Raw genomic sequence first — 25,910 nt, 5'->3', positions numbered from 1 at the left:
AGCAGCAAGAGAGAAATAATAAGAGAGGCAGAGACTATTGAGTAAAGTTGTAGGTTATAGAGCAGGTGAATGGAGATTATTATAGGAAAAGAATGAGTCAGGAAACAACTTAAAAACAAAAACAAAAAATCAAAAACGGCAGGATAAGAAAAAACCCTAAATTGGAATGCAGAAAGAAAGGAAATAGAGGAACAAAATTAGTTAGATCAGTGGTGGGCAACCTGCAGCCCATCAGGATAATCTGATTGCAGACCACGAGACATTTTGCTGACATTGACCATCCGCAGGCATGGCCCCTCACAGCTCCCAGTGGCTGCAGTTCGCTGTTCCTAGCCAATGGGAGGTGCGGGAACTGGCAGCCAGCACATCCCTGCAGCCTGCACCGCTTCCTGCAGCTCCCATTGCCCGGAAGTGCCGAACCGCGGCCACTGGGAGCTGCAAGAGGCCGGGCATGCACACGGTCAATGTAAACAAACTGTCTCCCGGCCCACCAGTGGATTACCCTGATGGGCCACATGCAGCCCGCAGGTCGCCCACCACTGATTTTGATTAATTTATTTAAATAAAAAGGAATAAAGATGTAAAACAGAGAAAGGGAAACTTTTAACGTTTCCTTACATTCCTGAGACAACATGGGTGAGGTAATATCTTTTATTGGATCAACTTCTGTTGATGAAAGAGACATGCTTTTGGGCTTATTCAGAGCTTTTCTTCAGGTCTGGGAAAGGTACTCAGAGTGTCACAGCTAAAATTCAAGGTAGAACAAGTAAGGAGTTAACATAATGTTGCAAGAGACCATTCAAGGTGAAGTGGGCAGTTGTAACACCTCTACAGTCATAGGAAAAAGGAAGGTTAGTGGGTTACAGACTGTTGTAATGAACCATAAATCTATTGTCTTTACTAAGTCCATGATTTTTGGCGTCTAACAGAGTTCCCAGGCTTTCCTTTTAAAGGTGTTGTGCAGGTTTCATGTGAGGACGAGGACTGTGAGGTCAGATAGGGAGTGACTGCAGAGTCCTTTGTGCAACATGTTCATCCTAGGGTGATATGGTGTTTTTGTCTTCTATCATTTTTCTGTGAGAGTTCACTCGAGAGTGGCTACAACATTCCTTGCATTCCTATAAGTTACTGTCAGATGCCATGTCTGAAAATTGTATAGAAAGGGACTGGATGGCTGTTTTGATAACATTGTTGAATACTATCTACCTTGTATTTACTCTGAGTAACGTGGTTAAACAATTGGTATTCTTTTGGAAGTCAGCCAGTACACATTCTGTATTTAAATAACCAAAAGCAGTGTTATTGCTGTTTACTTTTTTCCTCTAATTATGCTTTCCCCACTACCATCTTTTTCATCTCCTCAATAATCAAGACATACCTACAAATTAGCCATTGTTTGACTACTGACTGCTTGGCTGATTGCTTTCTTTTCTGACAAGGCATACCTTGTTCCCCTTTTTATAACTGTATACAGGGCCAGCTCCAGGCACCAGCTATCCAAGCTATGGTGGCAGCGGCAATTAGGCGACGACTGCTTCGGGCCGCAAAATTGGTAGAGCCGCCCCTTACTGTATACCCAGGCCTGGTCAACACTATAACTTGAATCACATTAGTTAAAGTAAGAAGGATCCTTGATAGTCTACTCACTTTTCTTGGAGCCCAGCCGGGTTCTGTGAATCACGCACCACTCACATAAGGGTAGTGACTCCAGGATTTAAAAGTTATGAACAGCATTCAAATTGAAGGGTAAAATAATCTCAGAATAAAGTATGTCAAAATGGCACTCTTAGCTGATCTCTGTGTATTTCATCATACATACTGACAAAATATTTTGACATTTTTTGTCTTGTTTGGTTCTGTTCAACGAACACAGCTAACATGGAGCTGAATTTTCTTTCTTTTTGTGCATTATCAGACTCATTACTAACTTCCATGTACAGTAACGGTTACATCTGAGAAAGACCAGAAAGCAATGGGTTTGTACAACTGTCCCTGTATAATTGTGCACTCGTTGCCACTGGAGGAAGAATTTAGCCTGCAAAACCCATATTGCTGATGATGGTATGGGGCATGAGAAGAAAACAACCCAGCTTGACTCTCTGATCAATTTTGCAGGGCTGACAATGTTGTTAAAAAATGCACCTTTTTACTTGTGCACAGAGTACCTTTGACACAGATTCACAGATACACAATCAGTGTGGAACCCACAAAGCCATTTTCGTGGTTACTTTCCTCGCACTCCCTACCTTCGGGGCGAGAGAAAGGATTTTGGTTTAAAGGGGGAAACAGATGAATACATTCCCACAGTTCTCTGGCCTCCCCTTTGCGACACATGCACCTTAATCACAGAGCCCATCACAAGCTAACGGATGACACTTCTGCCTGAGCCCTCCGTTTAAATACTAGCAGCAGATCACCGCGCCCGCCTGACCCTCCCCTCAAAAAAGCGACTCCCACCCGCTGTGCCACCTCTTCCCTTGGGAGCCGGCTAACGACGCACCTGCAGTCCTAGGCCCACCCACTAGGGCAGAGACTGCAGGTGCCAGCCCTCAGCCTCCAGCCACAGGCCCCGTCGCCCCCGGCCCACTCCCCTCCCAGCCAGGTCGCCCCCCGGGGCTCACCCGGCCTCCCGCATGACGTTGCCGTCGCCGCAGTCGCAGGCGCCCCCTGCCTGGCTCCGGAACATGTTGTAGTCGTGCCCGGCGTGCTCGCCCTGGTGGAAGCACTCGGCGCACAGGCTCATGCAGGGCGAGATGCCGCACGTCCGGCAGCGATAGGCCACGAAGTTGGCCGTCCAGACCAGGCCGCACAGCGTGGCCGGGTCGTAGGCCCGCACCGCCTGCACGAAGCCCTCCCAGGGCTCCCCGCCCGACAGCAGGCAGCGGCACCACTCCAGCGCCTCGGCCGCCGCTTCCCCGCCGCCCGGGGCCGGGGCCAGCGCCCGCTCCAGCAACGCCTGCAGCTCCGCCGCCGCCCCGCTCTCCCCGCCGTCGCTCAGGGCCGCCTTCAGCCGCGCCGCCGTGGCCCGCTTCTCCCGGCCGCTCGCACCGGCCCCCGCCATGATGAGGACTGGGAACCCGGGACGCTGGAGCCGCTACGGCTGCGCCGGGCTCCCGGCTCTGGGGCTTCCGACCCCCGCCCTCTCTCCCCTCCTAGCGGCGCCTCTCTCGCGATAGCCTGGGAGCCGGCACAGTGCCCGCCGCAAGACGCCCGTTCCCCCCGCCCTGCGTCTGCCTCCTCCTGACATTGTCCCTCCTTCCCCTCCTCTTCCTCCAGGGCCCTGGCTTGGGCGCCGCCGCCCGCCTTGCTCAGGCACCCTGCTGCCTCTCACACAGCCCCTGCGCTGATGAGCACGTCCTAAGCAGGTGCCACCTTCGGAGGAAACTTCCCAGGAACTCTTAGAGAGGGACACTGTCGTGTCCTTTAGCCCCATCCTCATGTTTGGCCTGGTATTTACAGCGTCTCTCATCTAAGACTCTCAGCGCAAAATAAGGTGAACCCTGGTTTCAGTGATATTGTGAGATAGGCGCTTAAGACAGAAGATTGCTTAGGGAGGTGCCTTGTGCAGGTTTCACTGTAATCGTTTAAGAAAAAATAATGGATACAAGTTTTGACCAAAATGATGATAATATTACCTCCTCTATGTGATCCTAGCCCATCCGAACTTAAATATATACTGGTCGCTTGGGATAGTTGTATCAGTTGCATTCTGCCATGGTATTTATGGAGAAAAACAATAGTTCTAGAAAGATTATACAAACCTATACTAATAGAAATGTTTTAATTATTTTTAATTTTCAAGTAAAAGCCATTTTGTTTGGATTTAAACATTGCACTGTTGTGATTGCTGAATGGGGCCCTTAATATGCAAGTTCATCCCTAGAGATGAATCTGTGTATAAACTTGCAGGATCTGGCCCCTGCCTTCAAAGCTGAAAGGCAAAAATGACTAGAAACCAAAGTGAAACTGGCTAGCCTATTTTCATTGTCCACATTGAATGAAATGTTAACCGAGAATAAAAAGTGAACAGTAAAGCCACAAACCTGCAAACACTTGTGCATGTGTTTACTCACATGAGTAATCCCATTAAAATGATAAAGGCTGGATTTAGGCCTCTACTTGTTTTGTGAAATTGCTAGCATTTTTAGGCTCTTAAAAATAAAATAAATACATAATGAAGAAACACTCTTACTATTAAGTAAATGAAACCACAAATCAGATTTGAGCAGCCATAGGTTCCAATCCTTCAATTTACAATACAGAGCAGACTACTGCTGTATCCGTGTGGAGCTCTGCACTGTAAACTGCAGGAACAGGACTCTACATTTTTACAGATTAAGGGGGAAAGTCCTCAGGATTATAATATTTTTAAATTTACAGCTGTTGGCTGCAATACTTTTGAAGCAATATTCGCTCTATAATTAAATTTACTATTGAGTGATGACAAGTTTTTTAAAAAAAAATGTTGCCTTAACGAAAATAGTCCTACATTTTATTTGGCCTGCCAAATAAACAAAACAAATAAACAAAACCTAACAAGGTGGATACTCCCTCTGCTGGTTTTGCAACATTATTCCTAGGGCTGTCCTCTTCTCTGCTTGGAGTGTTGTAGCTGCGTTGGTCCCAGGATATTAGAGAGGTGGGTGAGGTAATATCTTTTATTGGACCAACTTCTGTCAGTAAAAGAGACAAGCTTTCAAGCTACATAGGGCTCTTCTTCAGGTCTGGGCAAGGAACTGAGAATGTCACAGAGCTGAAAAAGATACTAAAAGATATTACTTGTTTCTCTAACTCTCCTGCTGGCATACTCCACAAGTAAAGTAAACTAATGCATCTTGTATTTTGGTACATTAGGAACATAAAACCCAAGTAATAATGTGCAATCAGCATGATATTTTTTCCACAGAATTCTAGGAAGGAACTGCAAATGAGTGTAAAAACATTTAAATCCAATCTATTAAAAGATGACAGTCTTTCTAATAGACAAAGGAGCTGCCAGTGTTTTGGTCACTAAAATCTGGTGCTAAGCAACGGCTATGATATGAAATAAAGAGATGGTTGCTAGGGAAATGGTGACCTGGGAGGAATTCAAATCTACCTCATAGCTCTTGAGTCACTGCTTTGAAATACTGGAACTAGAATTATGTTGCAGACATTTATTGGTCAGTAAACTGTTGGGCAAAGAGAAAGCTGTACCTGGCAAGTGTTCTGCAAAACATTGAACATTTGTACTTTGCTAGAAAAATAATGAAAAAAGTAGTATCTTGATGTATTTAACTCTAACAAATGTGCATTTGCAAGAATAAGTACTCAGTTACAGGTGCATTCGCTGCCTTTTCCTATGTGTATCCTCAAAGAGTGGTTATCATGTATCCTTCACAAAGCCCAATTTCAATTCAGCTGAGAGAGAACAAATCAGCAAAGGAGGAGAGTGTTCCTCTCCATCTGCCAGCTAAAAGGCTCACAGGGTGATCTCTTCCATTTCTTTCTGCTGTGTCTAGAAGGAGCAAAGCAGGGAAAGATAAGGTGGGTGAGGAAATATCTTTTATTGGGCCAGCTTGTGTTGGTGAGAGAGACAAGCTATGGTGCTCACACAGAGCTCCTCTTCAGGTCTGGGAAATGTACTCAGAGTGTCAGCTAAATACAGGTGGAACAGAGTGGTTAGCACAGGGGTTCTCAGACTGGGGGTTGATCCCTCAGATGTCAGGAGGTTATTATGTGGGGGTTGTGAGCTGTCAGCCTCCACCCCAAACCCAACTTTGCCTCCAGCATTTATTTAGTCTTAAATATAAAAAGTGTGTTTTTAATTTATAAGGAGGGGTTGCACTCAGGCTTGCTGTGTGCAAGTGGTCTCCAATAGAAAAGTTTGAGAACTACTGGGTTCGAGTAAGTACTTAACAGAGTGGTTCTCAAACTTTTGTACTGGTGACCCCTTTCACATAGCAAGCCACTGAGTGCGACCCCCCCGCCTTATAAATTAAAAACTTTTTTTATATATTTAACACTATTATAAATGTTGGCGACAAAGCAGGGTTTGGGGTGCAGGCTAACAGCTTGACCCCCTATGTAATAACCTTGCAACCCCCCTCAGGGGGTCTTGACCCCCCAGTTTGAGAACCCCTGACTTAACACATATTTCAAGGAACCATTCAAGGGCTTTAAAGTTTGTCTTGGGGGCCAACAGATGTTGGTCCAATAAAAGATACTACCTCACCCATCTTGTCTCTCTAATAGCCTGGGACACAAAGAGGACACCACCACCAATGCGCCCAAGAAAGCAGGAAGGGAAAGGTGCTCTGGGCAGGGTACAACGCTGCTAGTACCTGGGTGGAACTGACAGTGCTGGTCTCAGTTTCTTATGTGCATGCATGGGGGACGGGTTAAACTGCTGCACTGTGTAGAGCGAAGAGGAGGTGCGCGGAAGTAGGTGGTGGGGTCTGCAGCAGTTGCTTGGCGGTCTCCGAGCCTGGGCTGCGGCGGGGAGCGGCCGGGAATGGGCATTGTGCTGGGTGCTGTGCAAAGACGCAGGAGGCAGCCCCAGGACAGGAGCGCCCTGCCTTGCGTGCTTTGCGGCGAAGGAAATCAGCAGCACAGCTCACAGCAGCACGCTGTCCCGCTGTGAGGCTCCCCTAGCTACGGAAAGTACTTCGTTTGTGCGTGGTGATGGGGTTGTGGCAGTGACCCAAGTGGGTAGGCGATGGTAATCCACTTGAGTGGGTAGGGAGCGCTGCTGATGGGCAGGGGGGTGTCTGTGGAGTGAGTTCAATTTTGGTAGCCCTAGAGAGTAGTTGAGCCACTAGAGCCCCAGAGGGAGAGGATTCATTTTTCTGGCTCTTCAGACAGGTGAGGATGCAGAAAACCTGCTTCAGAACAAATTTTTTTTAATTAACCTCAATGTTATTACAGTTAATATTTATATATAACTTTATTTAATCCAAGTCCCCTACTAGCATTAACTAATTAATGTTCACAGCACTCAATTTTTGTTCTGGGATAAATTGCTAAGTGATGGAAAAAGGAGTCAACTTGCAGATACATCGTATTTACATTACTTTTTCCAGCTAGATTTGCAGACATCGCATTAGCTATGGGGCCTATGCATCAAGTCACTGAACATCTGCAGCTGCCATTGAAGTTAATACTGGAGTGTGCTCATTAGCCAAACAGGACTGTAGGGGGGCTGGGTTTGGTTTTTGCCAACTATATGATCTCTTAAGTCACGCTTGTATGCTATATACATAAAAAAGTAAGTCTGAGAAACAGGATGTGTTTTTTTCTAATGTATGTTTATTTTTAATTAGTTTTTAAAAGTTTTTGTATTTTATGTATAACTATAAGAACAACTGTAATAGTGCAAACTATGCCTGGTTATAAATTAATTTTTTTTTAGTTGAATAAACAAACATGAAGAAGTTAAAACTTAAGGAACTAGAAAGCCGTCTTCAGCAAGTTGATGATTTTGAGAATCCAAAATTACTTCTTGAACAGTATCCAACAAGACCACACATTGCAGGTAGAAATTAAACATAAAATTGTTGTAGATTCTCAGTTTTCTGTTGCCAAAACTGTATCAATACTTAAACTGTAAAAAACAATTTTTAAAAAATCTGCTAAATGTTTTTTTGTTTCTAGATGTTTATTTTGTGTGTCCTGAGAGAGTAATAAATTTATTAGAGGCTTTTGCATTATTGCCAGAGATAGCTTAAAGAGAAACACTAATGCATTTGTTTCAGTAAATGTCTCTAATATCTCAAACAATTAAATCTAATAAATGGATTTTAAAGTTAAGGATGTGGGTTGCAGAAAACTTTCTGATTTGTACGGATAAGAACTGTTAGTTTGCGTCAGGTATTAACAACACAGAAACACGGCTCTTAGTTTTAATATCGATCTTTCAATCTGAGTAATTATAAAATACCATTTCCACTGATGAAGTGAGCTGTAGCTCACGAAAGTTTATGCTCAAATAAATTGGTTAGTCTCTAAGGTGCCACAAGTACTCCTTTTCATTTCCACTATAGGACCATCACAAACAAAATTTCCTTGTACACCTTTCATAATTACAAAGAATACACTGCTGTATATATGAGACCAACATGTAAGACCAATGATCTAGATTCTTTCTTACTCTTCATTTTTTGTTTCCATACATAAACAAGGATGTGTATTTTACTGGGATCACTAGATTTGTGTATAGCTTGGTTCCTGTATAATCTACCATAGCCTATGTGTCCTTGCTTAATTTTGAATCTGCTTCAAAGCTTTCTGAAAGACAACAGAAAATAATACATTGACTTGTCAACTGCCTATTTGTTCTTATCCTATAATCTCTTATTTTTCAGCATGTATGCTTTATACAATTCACAACACTTTTGATGATATTGAAAACAAGGTGGTTGCAGATCTAGGATGCGGTTGTGGTGTACTCAGCATCGGGAGTGTAATGTTAGGAGCAGGGTAGGTGTTTAACACTCAAGTTCTCTTAGTTTCTTTCCCAGTATAGAATTAAATGAGATAAGATTAAGAATGTGACCAGTGCTAGACTGTACTTAATTTAGATAACTAAATATGGGTGCATGACCACACATTTTAGTAGATCTAGCTCCTGTATGTGCATGCAAATAATGACAAGTAATAGGGGCAATTCCTCTATATTTAAAATAGAGAATTATTTATTAGAAACATCTTCATAATTTAGAAAATATTTTTCTCCAAACTATTATTCATATCCTGTTCAAAAAGTTAAGTAAAAAGCTTTACTACTTACATTCCTTTTAGTAATTTACTTCTAAAATATATCACTGTTCTAACTCATGAAGAAGATAACAGAATGTTCTGCTTTAGGCACCTCTCTCAGAACTTGAGTGGGAACAAATATGACTGTGTTTAGAAATGAGCCTTCTGAAAAGAAAATGTACCACATCTTTTTAAAGTAAAAATACTGCAGTTTGTTGATTGATTTTCATTTTCCAGGTTGTGTGTGGGGTTTGACGTAGATGCAGATGCCCTGGAAATATTTAGTAGAAATGCAGAAGAGTTTGAGCTCACAAATATTGACATGATTCAGTGCGATGTATGTTCTTTAGCTGCCAGAACGTCAAAAACTTTTGACACAGTAATCATGAATCCTCCTTTTGGTACTAAGCATAATAAAGGTTGGTGATTCTAAAAAGCAATTATAATACTCCTACTTACTTTTAAGAATGAAATATTATAAAGGAAATCTTCATCTGCTAACAAATTTTAAAAGTGGCAAAACCTTTGCTATTCTATATGGGACCTTAGAGACAGTTACTCCTTTGCCCATTTTGTGATGTAGCCACATCCACATGTGAGCCATATGTAAAGTCCTTGGTTAAGTTGAATCATTTCAGGAAATGGTGTTGAAGTTTTGATAATTGGCCTTTAATAACTAGTTGAACTAGTAGTTCTTTTGTATATTGCTGTATACAATTAAACTTATCTACACCTATGCTAGACACCACAATTAGGAAAAATATGGAAATACACACCCTCTCGTCTGTGCCTTTATTTACTCAACGCTGCTTTTCAAAATGTACAGGCTAGCAAGCATAACTGCAATTATTAGGTTTAAAATTATGCTATCCTTTCCCTTTATAGAAAAGTAAGGACACTTAAGCATGAAATTAAAGAATTTAAGACTTTAAATAAATGCAGACAAATAAGGCTTTAACTGCAGCTTGGATCCTCTTTTTACAGGAACGGATATGACTTTTCTGAAGGTAGCTTTGCAAATGGCACAAACAGCTGTATATTCCCTACACAAAACTTCAACACGAAAAGTAAGTCCCTGACTTCAGCCAATTAAGCACTATGTAGCTGTAAGTGGCACGCTAATCTTCCACTGTTTCTGTAAAATCAAATGTGGATTCAGTAGCCAAGATGAACGCCTGGGCCTTGGGTGTTTGAAAACTAAGATACTTAATTTATAGTGCTTAATATTTGAGGGGTATACATACATATTAAAAAAAAGACAGACAGACTCTGGTTGGAGTTCTGTCTTTGGAGCCTTAGTAATTACTTGGTGTGAGAATGACTTAAGGTATTGAAGCAGGAGAATGTAGATGTCAGACAGATTAATACTTCAACTCAGAACTCAAGTACACTTAAAATATAAAACATCTTATTTTAATGGGGTTTCCTCAAAATGCCATAAACTAATTGGAACAAAGTTCATGGACTATTTTCTTATGTTCAGCATATTCAAAAGAAAGCAGATGAATGGAAAGTGAAGATGGAAGTTATAGCAGGTAAGATTATCTTGTACATACATATTTTTATAAAATGCTCTGTTAGTTGGTAATAGCCTCCAGGACCAGCTACTATTCAGATGTAGCATATGAGGAGCTCATTTAAAAATATGATCTATTGGGATGAAAAACTGGTAGATTGGGAAGTGGGAGGTAAAACAAACTACAAGGAGCAAGTGATAAAGAGGTCTAAACTAATGAAATAGGAAGTTTTGTAGATTCTTCTGCCTCCAGGACAAACACCTCTAATGATGAAAGATGTCCTGGTTGATCAGAAAGTAAAGCAAATATTCTGGATATAGTCAGGAAAAACTTCTCAAAAGTTGCACCAATTTGGTCTTAACTGGACAAGATTTAGTACTGAAATAGGAGCAGTTTTGTCATCAGAGAAGGCAGCAGACCCCACCTCAAAGCATTGTCAACAAGTTTTATCTTTCACTGCTCCTGCATTCCCTTAGTCCTCAATTTGAGCTGTCAATTTTCCTGATCTCCAAATTTTGGTGGATGTTTCAAGATTTGTGACCTACTTTAATGGCGTAGGAGTGAAGAATGTAGGGGGGAAAAAGACATAATGCAATATTTATACAGCCATAGAATGCAGAGTTCCTTCATTGTCATACTCGTTTTGTGATGGTTATCTAGTAGCAACTTCCTTCTAGAAACAAACTTGCTAATATGAAAATGCCTGTTCTGGTATTAATGTGCATTCACTAATCAGGCCAGAGCTCAAGAACAGGCAGACGGAGACTGAATAAATGAAAAGCCAAATAATTTTAGTCAAGTTGCTGGCAACAAAAAAAGTGGTCAAGGTAGTACAGTACAGTTTGTTGAATACCACTGAGCAACTAAGTGATTTTAGTATGACAGGTGTTCTCTATGCTCTTCACAGAACTTAGATATGATTTACCAGCATCATACAAGTTTCATAAGAAGTCTTCTGTAAGTATTTTCCTAATCCCATATTAAATTATGAAATTGTATCTGAAATTTAGAGTTAATTGTTTATTAGTTTAAGACTGAAGTCTGAATTTAGTTTAACTTGCATTGGAGTAGTGCCTAATCATGTGCTGGACGCTCTACAAAGGGGTTAGAGCTGCACTTGTGACTCAGTTTAGTATTGTTACCAAACTCATTTGGTTTCAGGATTGATGTCATGTGCTTTGTTACAGAGCAAGTTAGGGTATAATTTGAAGTTGGTGGAGTAGAAACATTCCAGAAAAGTTGTCTCTAACCCTCTTCTAGATGGGTGGAGACCACTGTAGTTAGTACCTCTAGCATAAAGAATTCTATTGAAGGATTGTGTGTGTGTGTATTACATAACATTTAGGCTCAGATCTTGCCTAAGGTTTACCACACTAAGGCCCTGAATTAATCTAATTAAGACTTAGCAAGTGGGTGCAAGAGGCTACATGTTTCCATGTATCAAATAAGTTTACTGTCTAAACCAGAGGTGGGCAAACTACGGCCCGCAGGACCATTCTACCCAGCCCCTGAGCTCCCGGCCAGGGAGGCTAGCCCGCAGCGCTCTGGCTTACTGCTCCTGTCGGGCAGCGCAGCTGGCTCCAGCGTGGTAAGGGGGTAGGGGCAGTCAGGGAGCAGGGGGAGTTAGATGGGGGTGGAGTCCGGGGGAGAGAGTTAGGGGTGGGGGTGTGAATGGGGTCAGGGCTGTCAGGGGTCAAGTTGCAGGGGGTTGGATGGGTCAGGGATTCTGAGCAGGGGCAGGAGCCAGGCTGTTTGGGGAGGCACAGCCTTCCCTACCCAGCCCTCCATACAGTTGCGCAACCCCCATGTGGCCCTCTGGCCAAAAAGTTTCCCCACCCTGCTCTAAACTCTACTTACTCCTACCTACAATTGACTGGGGTGAAATCCTGCCCCCACTGAATGCAATAGCAGAATTCCATTTGACTTCAGAAGGGGCCAGGATTTTATTGTTAAAGGAAGGGTCATGGCTTTGCACGAGTGTGAGGGTGTACCGTGTATAAGGGCTGCGTGGACAAAAGCAATCAAGAGCTGGTGGGAACAGGCAGTTAAGGGATGGCAGAGTAGGAGACAACAGAAGCAGCAGTAAGTGATTAAGATATGAGTTATAAATAAGGACCAAAACTTTGTAGTTCACAAAGTGGAAGCAGTATATGTTTCGGGTTTGTTGTTTTTTTGGAAGGAGAGGAGATGATCACCTGGTTAGAACAGGCTGCATTTAGAGTGGATCCAAGGGGAACAAGGTGGATGCCAAGAAGGTTAAAGGGGAGGTCACAGAAGTCACACAGAGTGGAGGACCTGGATAAGAGTCTGATCAGAAAGACGGTATAGTTCAGCAGTAACCTGGAAATAAGATGCAAGGCTTGGATGAGACTAGATGTAACATGAAGGCAGAGTCAGAGACCAAAAATTATAGCATCAGTGGAAGTTTTGATTGTGTACGTACCACTTGGAGTTGCATTTGGCTAGATATCTTCTCCACAGTGAGGGACTAAAAGAGTTTTATCCCACTGAAGTTATCCTTATGCTAATCAGGAAATAGTTTGACTATCTACAGACGAAGTAGTGTGCACATATCTGTGCTTTGACAAGAGTTCTGTCCACTAACATTAATAAGCCTGAAGCTAGCATTCAATGGTCCATGATTTTTAAATATGGAATTTTATTGGTGTTTTTCATACAACTTCAAAATTACAGTCAGATTCAGGGATATACCCTCCCTTTATACATTTGACTCAAATGCGAGAAATACTGAGAGGATCAGACAGTATAAGCAAAACTATAAATATAAAAAAATACCCAAGTTGGCATGTTAAAGTAAGCATGCATCTGGGGGAAAAAAAATTCACAAAAAAGCTTTCCTCTCATTACAGGTGGATATTGAAGTGGATTTAATAAGGTTTTCCTTTGAAAAACTTCCAAACTGAGGACTGTCTTAAAACCTATTTAAAATGGATTAATAAAAACTCAGTGCTTTTTAAAACAGTATTACTGATCTCCAGCTCCATTTTCTGTTTTCAGCTGTTTTGATGCAGGTTCTTCTTTTTCAGTCTCTTCTAGTGGTCTTTTCTTGGGACTTGCTGGCCCTGTAAGAGTTAATATAGACAGACACTTATGGGACTAGTGAAGTTTGATATTACTTTCAAGACTGTTCCTATCCAGCTCAAGACATTCAATCTTTCAGGCTGCTACATATGAACAGGTTGCCTTGAAATTAGTACTTCACATATTGCCTGTGGAACAATTCCAGGTGATCCACAGCTACTATGTAACAATGATTCATCACCCATTCATTACTTATTTCCAGCGGCTTTGGACCACATAGCAGGGGGAATTAACTAAACAGGAGCACCCAGAACTTTTCCAGTCTGAAAAAAAACAGGAACAGTATTGGTCATTTAGAAAGACAAGGTAGGTGAGGTAATATCTTTTATTGGATTAACAGAAGTTGGTCCAATAAAAGATATTACCTCATCCACCTCATCTCTCTAGTATCCTAGGACCAGCACAGCTACCACAACACTTCAAACAACGATGGAAGATACCATATTTTTCCTTTTGGAGTCAGGCACCAAATCTCAACAGGAAGGGAAGACAGCCCACAATATGGAAGAGTTAAGAACCACTGCTCTAGGCTATGGCTAACAGACAAAGGTTTCTTCTACCATACTGAGGTAAGGGTATTCATTTACTTGGAAAATGGTGAATGATTAATTTACTGTAACAGCTGTGTAGAGCTAAGCAAATGGAGGACTAAGGACAGTATCTCTTCACTGAAAGCTGCTTTGAATTGCCCTGTAAATGTTCAACTCTGCAGAGGAATATGTCCGTTTTTGTACCAGTTCAGTCCTTCATTTGACAGACCGCCACAGAGGCAGGTGTCCCTGTGAACATGACTAAATTTGAATGATCAGGAAAACTGCGCTGGGAGGGAACAAAAACTTTAATAGCATATGATAAACCATATTTTGCAAATCTCAAATTTCTTGAGCAGTTTCTAGAAAATACAAGAAACTACTATTTGCATAACTTCTCTCTATACACACAGAGATTGCAAAGGGTTGCTTCCCAGCAGCATGTGAACTACTCCCTCTCATGCACAGAACAGCTTACCTGTTTTAGTGTTCTCTTCACCTTCTTCATCCTCACTCTCAAATTTTGTTTTCTTGCCCTGGAACTGTACTTTCCCTTTGTTCTGTGAGCCCTGGGGTACTTTGCCACCTCTTCCTTTACCTTTAAATTTGCGACCTGTCAAGTTGTACAAGATAGTTCAGGACCTTTTAAGAACCATGCATTAGTCATTTACTGATCTAAAATCATACAACTCTGTGCATGTACCATCTGACAAGTTCACATTAATATAATAGAACTTCCATGAAAGTTATCCAAGTGGTATTCAAATTAGTCAGGGAAAAAGTCACCTTTTGCTTTCCATTTGTTTAATGATTCTTGCTGACCCTCCATGATTTTTTTCAATGCTTCTTTCTCTGCATCTCCTTCCAGCACCTCCCATATGACATCTTTGTTGCGCAACTGTAAGTTCCCATTATTTGCTTCTTTGGCTTTATCCAGTGCTTCTTTTGCATTATCCTTAAATAGGATAATCCCCTAAACACAGAAACAAGCACCCTTTGCATTATGGACTCTTGCCAGTGCAAAAGCATTAATAGGACTGTAGCTGGAGTGTCAGGTAGCCCCAGGTCTCCTGCCAGACTCAGATGCTGCAGTTTGCAAACTCATTTAGAATAAATTTCTAGCCCATATGGTTTTGAAGATAACCTATATATTAACAGGTTTAGTGCTTCATCATTTTCAGACTCATGAGTATTAACTGACCTACAATTCACATCAATTTAACATTTGAGCCTAAAAATACCAGCCCCCAGATTTTAAAAACCCTTAGATAACTCTATGTGCACTTCATATGGACAGTGATATGCTTAGCTAAGCACATAGATGGTTGAATAAGAAAAAGGCTAAGGTTTGCTCTGCATAATCTCTCTCTACTCTCCCAGCAATCAGTGATGTTGCATTTAATAACTGGTTTGTTTAATTGAGATCTTTAGTCTAGCCTTTGTTTTATGCAAACTTCCATATCAGTGTGCACTCCTCTGTGGCTCTAGGTTAGCATGTCCTTACTTTAGCCATAGACTAAGCGTAACTCCGCAGGAGGAGAGTCACATTAATGCTTTTACCTTTTATTCAGACCACTTTCTAATAGTAGTTAGTCTAGAAAGCTGAAGAAATAAACTAATTCTGCAGTCCCCAATGGAAGGTGTAGTATACCATTGCTAATTTAACCATCAGGCACTTAAGCAGCATTCAGATACCAGACAAATTTCACACAGACAAAAGTAACATCTCATCTGACAGCCTCCTGACCTCCTTTGCCCCTCTGACAAAGTCTATCCATTTAATTTCTCCATGGTCAGAGAAAACTGCATGAAGATCTTCTCTGCAAGTCTGATCTTCTAGGTCGCCAGAGAATTTCAGCAAGCATCCTGTCTTTTCATCCAGTGATTTCTAAATACAAGAGAACTTTGTTAAAAAATAAGGCAGCTAGAATTTGAGATTTGCACTGAAATGCAGAGTTTCAGGGAGCTGTATTAAGGAGACAGTATTCAAAAGATTGCCGCAGGAGATCAGAGAAGAGATCAAGTGATACGGATCCAGCTGTATTGCCAGCAGGCCAAATATCTCATACTTTTACACCAAAGCACCTCCAAGCACAAAAAAGTTTCTAGAAGTCTTGCATAGCATTGCTTTTTTTCAGCCTTTCCAGACTCTCCATAGGATATTTACAACCCTTGATACCCATGCACCACTAGCCCTGGAGGCTGAAACCCCAGTTTGTGAACCTATGCACAAATATTGTAGTACCACTAGAAGTGCTCATCCGTGCCATTCTCCCCCACACACACCCTCCTATACCTATGTTAGATCACAGGGTTACTCTAAAAACACAGGGTAGAAGTTGGTTTACTACTTATCAGATATATGAAAGCATACAGTATCAAAACAGACTTGACAATTACCAAAGTAGATTCATTGTAACCTTGTTTATTCTACCCTTCCAGACAATTCAAGAGGTACATACCATTTCAGCATCTTCTGCTTGCTTCTGTTTTTCTTCTTTCTCCCTGTAAGAGTTCAGATCAGAGTTGGTTAGAATATAAATTAATAAGGTAAGGTGCTTCATTTATTAAACAAGAGCCTAGCTTACTGTTTTGCCTTTGCTTTAGCCTCTACTTTGTTTTGTTTCCTCTCTTCATTCTTCTTTGCAAAGTACTCCTCCCTTCAATAAAAAGTATAAATTAAGTTAATGCAGCCTATTAAAAAAGCCTTTATTTTATTGAGAGAAGATGGTAGTAGCCAAATAAACTTCTAGCTCTAGAACATCTTTATAATTTGAGACTGTTCCAGAGGAACAGCAAAGCCTGCACAAATCAAGCAGTATTGGACCTATATGGCAATGCAGGTATCTGTTCAAACATAAATGAAGTTGACTTACTTGAAAAGCACAATCAGCTCTGTGTCTTTGTACTTTTGGTTTGGTATTTCTGTGAACTTCTTAGCAGATTCAACACTATCAAATACTGCAAAAATTGATCCCTATTGAATAATTGGGGAATATTAAGAATTAAATAGATTAATGGAATGTTCTCTAGTAGCCTGTTTTTCATACCTTGCAAAGCATCAGTTATTATGATACACAATTACCTTGAACGTTTTACTCAATGTTCTCCTCATTTGAATGTTTTCTACTGAGCCTTTACCTTCTAGCCATTCTTTGATATCATCAAGTGTTGCATCTGTTGGAAAGCCTTTCTGCAAAGTAAAATTGAACTTCCAATAATTACATGAAACAGAAGCTATGACATTCCAATTAAAGAAAGTATCATTACAAACCAGTATGGTGACTGAAAAATACAAATCAGTTGCTTAAAACTTATGCTACACCTCATTTTATATTAAAATAAACCTAAGCAATAGAATCAGAATTTCATTTGGGTTAAAGCCTTTTAAGTAATAAACTAAAAGTAATGCAGTAGAGTATGAAAGCTTACAATATATACAGATCTGTTTTTAATTGCATTTTTATACTGGTCATTCACTTCAGGGAGGGGTTTGCTTGGAGATCTTCTGATTTTAGTTTTGTCTTCACTTATTTCCATAAGTCCAGCTTTAGATTTTCTCAGTGCTTCTACTATAACACTGAAGTCTTTTGAGAGACTGCTTAACCTATGGAGAAAGAACACAGTATATCAAAACATGTCCACATACTCCATCCCCAGCATTACTCAATCAGGATTTGAGCTGTACGTACAGACTGAGGACATATGGCCCCTAATTCAGACAGTATGGTAATTTGGAAGGCACCCAGCCACCAAAGGTTACGTGCACTTCATTTTACCTGTTGAATTTGATCATTATTTCTAAAGGCACCCAGCCATCATCCAGTTTGACCTGCTCCTTTAGGAACTTGTCTCTTGGTAGATTGTGATCACCAAAATAGTACTGCAAAAATAAAGACAGATTTGTCCTAGACTGTTGAAGCATAAGATAATTTGATGGAGACTTGATGCAGTAATGAACTAGCCAATGGAAGTTTGGCATGCCCCTTTACACCAGTATCATAGGAGTTATCTTTAACTCAATTATGCAGATATCTAACTTCAGAATTTCTAAATTCTCCATTTAACTGGAATTCCTCCAAATCTAAGTGCAGGTAGCTGACCATCTAAAGAGTGATCTTGACTAGTGGGACAGTAGTAAAGAGTTTCAGACACAAACAAAGTCTATGGCCTTGGCTGAGCAAATACATGGAGACTTTTGTTCTGATAGCATTTAGACATCAACCTGATCAAATTAGTCTGATTACTAGTCAAAGTTGGTATCCTGATGGCTTTGCATTTTAGTTTAAAAAAATATGAAAGGTAGCATTTGTCCTAGTAGGATACCATCTATATGGGCCATTCATATCCCATTCAGGAAGCTTCTAATTAGCTTTTATTTTGGAGGTTTTATTTTGCCAGTTTTACTACCATTCTCATTTCAATTGGACCCAGTTCAACAATCCACAGAATGTTCTGCTCCTTCAAGGATTTGCCTGGCCTACTTTGAATTAGCCAGCAGAGTTGTTTGTAAGGGCAGACTCTTGCTACAAGTGATAATCCAAATGTCAAACATTTTATGCTGCAAGGGTCAACATGGAAATATTTCACTGATCATTCTATACCAGCATCAGTTATATTGTGCACATATTAATCAATCGATTTATACTTCTATGTGAATTTAACTTTCCATTGTTACATTACCACTGTTGATTTCTCATTTTAGTTATGGCAGTTCTCCCCTCCCCTCCCCCAGCATTAACTCTGAATTTCACAACACTTCCAGCATTACTAATACACGAGTGGATTAAGAAAGCACTACAAGGACACTTCTACTAACCTATTATGTCTACTACTTTCAAACTTAGTTTTTAGACCTTTACATCTTGTTATGAGGAGATATAAAGATAGTTGATGCCTTATGTCCAAGTCTTCTTTAGCCAGTAATTCAAATGTATTTTTTCCAATTAAAAAAACAGAATTACAGGGTAGTATAGGACAGTAGTTCTCAACCAAGGGTACATGTACCCTGGGGGTACACAGAGGTCTTCCAAGAGATACATTAATTCATCTAGATATTTGCCTAGTTTTACATCAGGCTACAGAAAAAGCACTAGTCAGTACAAACTAAAATTTCATACGACTTGTTTATACTGCTCTATCTACTATACACTGAAATGTAAGTACAATATTTATATTCCAATTAATTTATTTTATAATTATATAGTAAAAATAAGCAAGCAATTTTTCAGGAGTAGTTTGCTGTGACACTTTTGTATTTTTGTGTCTGGTTTTGTAAGCAAGTAGTTTTCAAATGAGGTGAAGTGGGGATACGCAAGACAAATCAGACTCCTGAAAGTAGTACAGTAGTCTGGAAAGGTTGAGAGCCACTGGTATGATATCATCACAGCAGATAAAAATCAAGACACTGAAGAACTTAAATGTAATAAGTAGAAAGCTGACATCTTTACAACCTTGCTCAGACTGTAACATATTAAATACCTTTCTCTATTTGCATGCATAGGGAATGACTCCCAAAGTTGCAATAAGAGAAGTTAATATTTTGGTTGAACAGTCCATAAACTTGCCAGTTTGTAAGGTGACTAGTATTTAAGTTGTTAGTAAATTCACAGAATGAACACTGTCATAGAACCACGGACAAGCATTTCTAGAACCAGTTTTGAAGACAGAAGTTTAAATACTAGGTTTAGCATTTTTGTTTAGAATACCTAAGAAGATTAACAGTTTAGCTAATGAGAGAAACTGATTTAGCATCCAGTGTTAAAATAAACATACCTCAATTTGCTGACAGATTTTGTTTTCCAGGTTAGACATATTTTCACCCTCTCCATTTTCAGCCATTTTGGCCACCTGTATTCACAAACCGGAGTTTGATATTACTTAGTATTGTTGCTTCACCATAAACTTTGCAAGAAACTAGAAACTCATCAAATGAAATCCCTAATTTTGGGCAACAGCCAGATCATATAAAATAAAATTGATATTCTTCATACATTTAAGACATCTAATCAACTTAGAACATGAACTCAGAACCTTAGTTAGGAGTTAGTCAAAAATGCAAGATAAATAAAATGTGTATGAGACTTAAAGTATCAAATCAACATGCAGCATTATCCACTGTAAAAAAAACAAAGCAATTTCACTTCTTTCCAACAGTGATTTAGAGAAACAAAGTGGATAAGGTAATACCTTCAGGTCTGAAGAATAGCTGTGTGTGGCTCAAAAGCTTGTGTCTCTCACTCAAAGAAGTTAGTCCAATAAAATATTATACCTCACCCACCTTGTCTCTCTTAATATCCTGGGACAGATACAGCTACATCTATACTGCATACAACGGTGATTTAGGCATTTAGCCATCTAGTGCTTAGAAAACTTCATCACAGGGGAAGTCTGATGCCATCATGTTGACACGAATTTTAATAAAATCCAGTCTCACCCAGGAGGTTGTGGCCTCAAGAAAAACCCTTGGTGGTCACGTGACTGCATCTGAGAAACCCTGGGTTAGACTAACTTTTAAGGAGTACGATGAAGTTATTTACAATTCCTAATCCTGCCTCATCTTCCAGTTTGAAAGAAGCTGGTCATTGACTACTCTGAAGAGGGAAGCAGAAGCATCAGAGCACCGTACAGTAGAAACCCAGCTTCTTCTGGTGCTCCCTATAGAAAGGGGTTTGTTCTCCCCTATGAGGGCTTGTCTATTGCACTGTTTGCTCAAGGTATAACTCAAGTGTTGCCTGTATAACCCAAATTGCATCCATACAAACTTCTAGCTCAAGTTAAGTGGTGCTTTAAGCTCCAGCTGGGCTAGCTTCTTGTCAGGGTTATGGGTTGAAAGCTCAAGTGCTGCTGGCACTGAAGCTAGTAATGCAGTGAGAATGCAACTAAACACTACACCTAAACAAATACTTTGTCCATTTTCAAGAAGGGTAATGAGATCTGGGGCAGTGGCGGGATGCTGAACGGGAACAAGGATACAGAAGTAAAAATTACCACATCCAAGGTGGAAGCCAAACTCACAGTTTAATGGGACCAAATCAGGGGGCCCAGATAATCTCCATCCAAATGAACTGGCACATGAAATTGCAAGTCCATAGCAAGAATTTTTAATGAATCCATAAACTTGGAAATCAAACCTTATGACTGGAGACTTGCAAAATACAGTACCTATATTTAAGAAGGGGGCAAGTGATCTGGGAAACTACAGGCCCTTTAGTTTGACCTCAATTGTATGCGAGGTCTTAGAACAATTTTTAAAAGAGATTAATTAAGGACTGAAGTAAACAGTAATTGGGATAAAATACAGTACAGTTTTACAAAAGGTAGATATGCCAGACCAACGTGATCTCTTTTCTTGAGAGGATAACAGATTTTCTATACAAAGAAAATGCAGTAGAGCCAGTCTTCCTGGACATCTGTAAAGCATTTGATACAGTTCCACATGGAAAATTAGTTAAATTGGAGAAGACTGGGATTAATATGAGAATTGAAAGGTGGATAAAGAACTGATTAAAGGGGAGACTACAATGGGTCATGCCGATAGGTGAATTGTCAGGCTAGAGGGAGATTACTAGTGGAGTTCCTCAAGGATCAGTCTTGGGACCAATCTTATAGAACATTTTCATTAATAATCTTGGCACAAAAAGTGGGAGTGTGCTAATAAAATTTACCGATGATAGACAGTGGAGATTCGCTGCCAATACAGAGAACCAGAATAGCCTAGTTTTGGATGACCTTGCAACTGGACTTATAGAAATGGGATGAAATTTAATCGTGCAAAGTCATGCACTTTGTGACTAAAAAAACATTTCTGCTGTAAGCTGGGAATGTAATGGTTGAAAGCAACAGAAGAGAAGAAAACCTTGGTATATTGGTCATTACAGTATGATGAGCCACCAAATATGCTGTGAGAAAGGCTAATGCAATCCTAGGATGCCCCAGGCAAGATATAGCCAATAGAGATAGAAGTGTTATTACCGTTATACAAGGCACTGGTGAGACTATATAGAATACTGTGTGCAATTCTGTTCTCCCATGTTTAAGAAATGTGAATTCAAACTGGAACAGGTGAAGAGAAGGACTACTAGGCTGATCAGATGAATGGAGAACCTACCTTATGAGAGGAGACTTAAGGAGCTCAGCTTGTTTAGCTTAACAAAACAAAGGAGGAGGGAAGATCTGATTGCTCTCTATAAATAAATCAGAGAGATAAATACTAGTGAGGGAGAGGAGTTATTTAAGTTAAGGGCCAATGTTGGCACAAGAACAAATGGATAGAAACTGGCGATCAACAAGTTTAGGCTTGAAATTAGATGAAGGTTTCCAACCATCAGAGGAGTGAAATTCCAAGAGGAGTAGCGGGGCAAAAAACCTAACTCATTTTAAGACTGAGCTTTATTGGAGGGGATATGATGAGATTACCTACAATAGCGTATGAGCTCTCTGTAAAGGTTATTAGCAAATATCTCCACCAGGTGGAGATGGGATACTAGATAGGGCGGGTTCCAAGTTACTACAAAGAACTCTTTCCCAGGTGTCTGACTGGTTGGTCTCAGCCACATGCTTAGGGTCTAACTAGTCACTATATTTGGCATCCAGAAGGAATTTTTCCACAGGTCAGATTGCCAGAGGCCTGGGGGTGGGGAGAGGTGCCTTCTTCTGCAATTTGGGAACAGGTCACTTGCTGATTTGAACTAGAGTAAATGATGGTTTCTCTGTAACCAAGATTTAATGACTTCAGTAACTCAGAAGTTATGGCCTTTCTATAGGAGTGGGTGGGTGATGTTCTGCAACGCACATGAGGTAAGCCCAGATGATCATGATGGTCCTTTCTGGCCTTAAAGTCTCTGAGAATCTGTAAAGGTAGCATACTAATGGGTGCATGGGTGTGTTATTGGTGTGTTAAGACAACACGTAAAGAGGTCAGAGTTAAGGTTACATTGTGGAGATAGCACAAGAAGAAGAAAGAGTTAAGTTATGCCTTTTCAGAATGTGAAGAGTGGCTGAGGTAGCACTGGGCAATCTTACTCTTTAAGAGAGTTATTTAATTTCTGTGTTTTAAAAAAAAACAAATTCCTCTGTGTACTGCAGCCCAGTTCTCTTCCTCCGCTGTCTCTAGCTCCTTGGCTATGATTTCCCTGGCCACAGAATGCACTGGCTGCATGCTACTCCTTTCACAGGAGTAACTAACATAATACTCCACTATGTTAGTTAAAACATGCTGATCTCAAAATTTGCAATTTCATTAGGGATCTCTAAAAACTAAAAAGGCATAGTTATGCCAGCATATACCTTCAGCACAGATGCATCTACACCAAAGGAAGGGATTTTTTCCATCCCTGTAGAAACATCACCTCCCTGAATGATGGTTGATACAGCGACTGAAGCATTCTTCCATCAATATGGCAGTGTCTACACTGAGGGTTAGGTTGGCATAACTATGCCATGACCAATGTAGCTATGCTGACTTAAATTAACAAGTCTTTATTAATCCTTCCATTTAGTCTACTCCATATTCTTTCATTCAACTGCACTTTTAAAATCTTGAGTCTGTAGACAACCTTGTTGTGTTAGGACAGGTGCTTTTAGCACTATCAAAAATTAGTTGATGTTCCTTGACTACTTTTTCAGTTTACACTTGAAAATGGTGCATGAGCAACAAGTTCACATTAAGGCCTCATACAGAATTTAATATGCAGACTTGATGTGCACTTTTGGACAGATTCTGATTAGAAACCAGGATGGGGCCTTTTATCTGGGCAAGCTGCCAATGGTTTTATACTAAAACAGTTCTGATAGCAAACACGATCTTGTCATGTCAATAAATGGTTCAGGCAGATCAGAGGAGAAAATCCTATGGTCAGCCATTACAGCATAAAGCTATATGGTAGCTGATTGGAGTTAGTAAGGGCTGGTCTACATTTACATTTTACCAGGATAAGAGTGCCTTGTACCACACAGATTATTTCAGTTCCCAAACCAGTATATTCACTTTTATACCGGAATACCTGTGTCCACGTTAAAAGGGGCCCAGGGGCTGCTGCTTTAAGATATACTGATATAGTTCAAGTTGTAAATTAGACAAACCCAGATTTACATTATCCAAGATGACAGGTTTCAGAGTAGCAGCCATGTTAGTCTGTATTTGCAAAAAGAAAAGGAGTACTTGTGGAACCTTTGTGGATCTACTGAATGCATCCGATGAAGTGAGCTGTAGCTCACGAAAGCTTATGCTCAGATAAATTTGTTAGTCTCTAAGGTGCCACAAGTACTCCTTTTTATTATCCAAGATTGTAGAGATTCTTTGTTGTCCACTCATCCCTGCCTAGCAGGCTCACGTCTCAGGCTATATTGTATACTATAGCGAATGCGATTGGTTACAACCAATGCACTTAGGTCCCATCCACACTACTAATGAAGCTGTTGGCATAAAAGAGATTCAACTAACAGTTTGCCTCCCAAGAGTAGACTAGCCCGACCATATTGAAACACCATTACTAACCAGCCAGTGGTTAGACAGAGGCCTAATTTTACTCTGTAAAACTGAGTCAGCATACACCCTTGTTAGAGTGTTAGCATTAATAGCTTTCTAAAATGGCTCAGGCTAATACATTTACTCCCAGAGCATACAGGACATGAGATTGAGATCCAGCAGCATTATTAATCACAGAAAGATAACAGCCAGGCTGCCATATGAAATACTAAAATCAGGGAAATAAATGAAGAGTCAAAGTGGGCAACACCTGTGACCCTGTTTGCATTATAAGCACTGATACAAGCATATTAACCTTAGTACTTAGTTTAGTTTATCTGCACTACAAGGGCAATCATGTTAAAGCAGGTGAACTTGAAGCTTCCTACCCCTGCTATGATCAGTATAGCTCCACTAGAGGTAATATGGCAGGAGCACGGGTGCAGAAGTTAGCAGCAGCCCTTGGGGTGTCAGCCACCATGTGGTTTAGACCTAAACCCATCCTGACCAACGTTAAACAACATAGTTAAAGCTCTCTTGAGGGGCAAGTGACCAGTCTACTAACGCCACGCAGGACTCCCCCACGGCTTCCCCACCACAGCCCCAGGGGCTAGGCGAACACACGGTTCTCGAAGATGCTTCTCCCCGGAGCCCAGTAGCGCCGAGACGGCCCCAGCGCTTCCCCTGGGGGCGCGCCGTCGTTAACCGCGCACCAGTCCGGCGCTGCGCGGAGCTGAAGTGACGCTCCCGCTCGCTGTTTGCACAGCCAGGACTATCGGCCCCGGTAGTGCCGTTTGGCCGCACGCCGCTTCAGACACGGTTACGTCTCTAGCGCAGCCCAGGCCCGCCGCGCCTCTTGGAAAACCCGGCAGCGCTGTACGAACAGCGGCCCAGGCCCCGCAAGGGGGCCCTGGCATTGGCCCGGGGCAGAGCCGCCGCAGGAAGCCGCATGAGGCAGAGACCGAAAGCTCAGAGCCGCGGGGACCCGCCAGACCGCACGCAGCCGCCACCGGCGGAAGACCGACCCCAGCCCCCGACCCCGCGGTCTCCGCACGTGGGGCTGGTAGCGGCCCGGGCCGGGGGAGACTCTGGGCTACGCATAGCACCGGGGGCGGCACCTCCAGGCTCCCGTCGCGCGGCTCAGCCACGAACCTGCCGTGGACCCTAGCGAGGGCAGCACCGCACGCGCTCGGACCTCCGGTTCCGCCGGCCCCGCCCTCCGCCTTTAAAAGCTGCGCTGAGCGCTCGACGCCAGTCCGGGCAACCCCAGCATCCCCCGCGAGCGTGCGGCTCCCAGGCCCCGCCTCGCCTCACGTGGGGCCCCGGGGGCCGAAAGGAGGCGCGGCTTCGCAGCGGGCCGGCCGTGAGCCAGGTTCCGCTCTGCTGCTGCTGCTGCTGCGGAGTCAGCGAGGCTGGTTCCAGGCGCCTGGGGCGGCCTTTCATCGCCCGGGCTCCGAGCCCGCTGCGCCCCCGCGAGGGAAGCTGATGCCGGGCTCAGCCCCGCCTTCCACTCCGCACGGTCCGGGGGGCGCCCTCCCTCAGCACAGGCTGCCCAGC

The 25,910-nt window shown here is 41.7% G+C and overlaps 3 protein-coding genes across 11 annotated transcripts in view; 1 reads left to right on the top strand and 2 right to left on the bottom strand.

Moving 5' to 3' along the window:
- Positions 1-3,120, bottom strand: part of UBR3 (ubiquitin protein ligase E3 component n-recognin 3) — a 215,571-nt gene extending 212,451 nt beyond the window's left edge. For all 4 annotated transcript variants that reach the window (XM_077829550.1, XM_077829551.1, XM_077829553.1 and 1 more), the window contains exon 1: positions 2,622-3,120. In XM_077829550.1, the coding sequence (XP_077685676.1) occupies positions 2,622-3,061 (440 nt within the window). In that variant the 5' untranslated portion in view covers positions 3,062-3,120. The remainder of the gene's footprint in view (positions 1-2,621) is intronic.
- Positions 3,112-14,369, top strand: METTL5 (methyltransferase 5, N6-adenosine). 6 transcript variants are annotated; one of them, XR_013347446.1, is made up of 9 exons: positions 6,430-6,843; positions 7,391-7,513; positions 8,343-8,457; positions 8,974-9,155; positions 9,721-9,803; positions 10,220-10,271; positions 11,161-11,210; positions 13,558-13,661; positions 13,743-13,850. XR_013347446.1 is itself a non-coding variant. In XM_077829558.1 (8 exons), exons 2-8 carry the CDS (start codon positions 7,405-7,407, stop codon positions 13,893-13,895), a joined length of 744 nt encoding a protein of 247 aa, XP_077685684.1. In that variant the 5' UTR covers positions 3,112-3,493; positions 7,391-7,404; the 3' UTR covers positions 13,896-14,369. The 6 variants fall into 6 exon arrangements, 5 of the variants coding, with proteins under 5 accessions (XP_077685684.1, XP_077685686.1, XP_077685685.1 ...); XM_077829558.1 differs by lacking the exons at positions 6,430-6,843; positions 13,558-13,661 and adding an exon at positions 3,112-3,493 and having other exon boundaries at positions 13,743-14,369; XM_077829560.1 differs by lacking the exons at positions 6,430-6,843; positions 13,558-13,661 and adding an exon at positions 6,405-6,423 and having other exon boundaries at positions 13,743-14,369.
- SSB (small RNA binding exonuclease protection factor La) lies at positions 12,893-25,656 on the bottom strand. Its single transcript, XM_077829555.1, has 12 exons — positions 25,506-25,656; positions 19,661-19,735; positions 17,665-17,768; positions 17,318-17,492; positions 16,971-17,078; positions 16,762-16,862; positions 16,474-16,545; positions 16,348-16,390; positions 15,633-15,773; positions 14,672-14,858; positions 14,364-14,498; positions 12,893-13,336 (listed from the first exon to the last, which is right to left on the bottom strand). The coding sequence occupies exons 2-12, from the start codon at positions 19,724-19,726 to the stop codon at positions 13,239-13,241; spliced, it is 1,230 nt and encodes a 409-aa protein (XP_077685681.1). The 5' UTR covers positions 19,727-19,735; positions 25,506-25,656; the 3' UTR covers positions 12,893-13,238.
- Positions 25,657-25,910: the final 254 nt, after the last annotated feature.

This window comes from Eretmochelys imbricata, chromosome 11 (assembly GCF_965152235.1).
Source record: "Eretmochelys imbricata isolate rEreImb1 chromosome 11, rEreImb1.hap1, whole genome shotgun sequence".
NCBI classification, from domain to species: domain Eukaryota; kingdom Metazoa; phylum Chordata; order Testudines; family Cheloniidae; genus Eretmochelys; species Eretmochelys imbricata.
This window is presented reverse-complemented; position numbering and strand designations above follow the sequence as displayed.

Coding starts and splice junctions, on each gene's coding strand:
- METTL5 (XM_077829558.1), top strand. CDS start 7,405: ATGAAGAAGTTAAAACTTAAGGAACTAGAAAGCCGTCTTCAGCAAGTT. Junction 9,804..10,219: donor ACAAAACTTCAACACGAAAA/GTAAGTCCCTGA, acceptor TCTTATGTTCAG/CATATTCAAAAGAAAGCAGA. Junction 11,211..13,742: donor AGTTTCATAAGAAGTCTTCT/GTAAGTATTTTC, acceptor TCATCTCTCTAG/TATCCTAGGACCAGCACAGC.
- SSB (XM_077829555.1), bottom strand. CDS start 19,726: ATGGCTGAAAATGGAGAGGGTGAAAATATGTCTAACCTGGAAAACAAA. Junction 16,391..16,473: donor GCTAAAGCAAAGGCAAAACA/GTAAGCTAGGCT, acceptor GAACTCTTACAG/GGAGAAAGAAGAAAAACAGA. Junction 14,859..15,632: donor TTGTCAGAGGGGCAAAGGAG/GTCAGGAGGCTG, acceptor TTCTGTGTTTAG/GGGATTATCCTATTTAAGGA.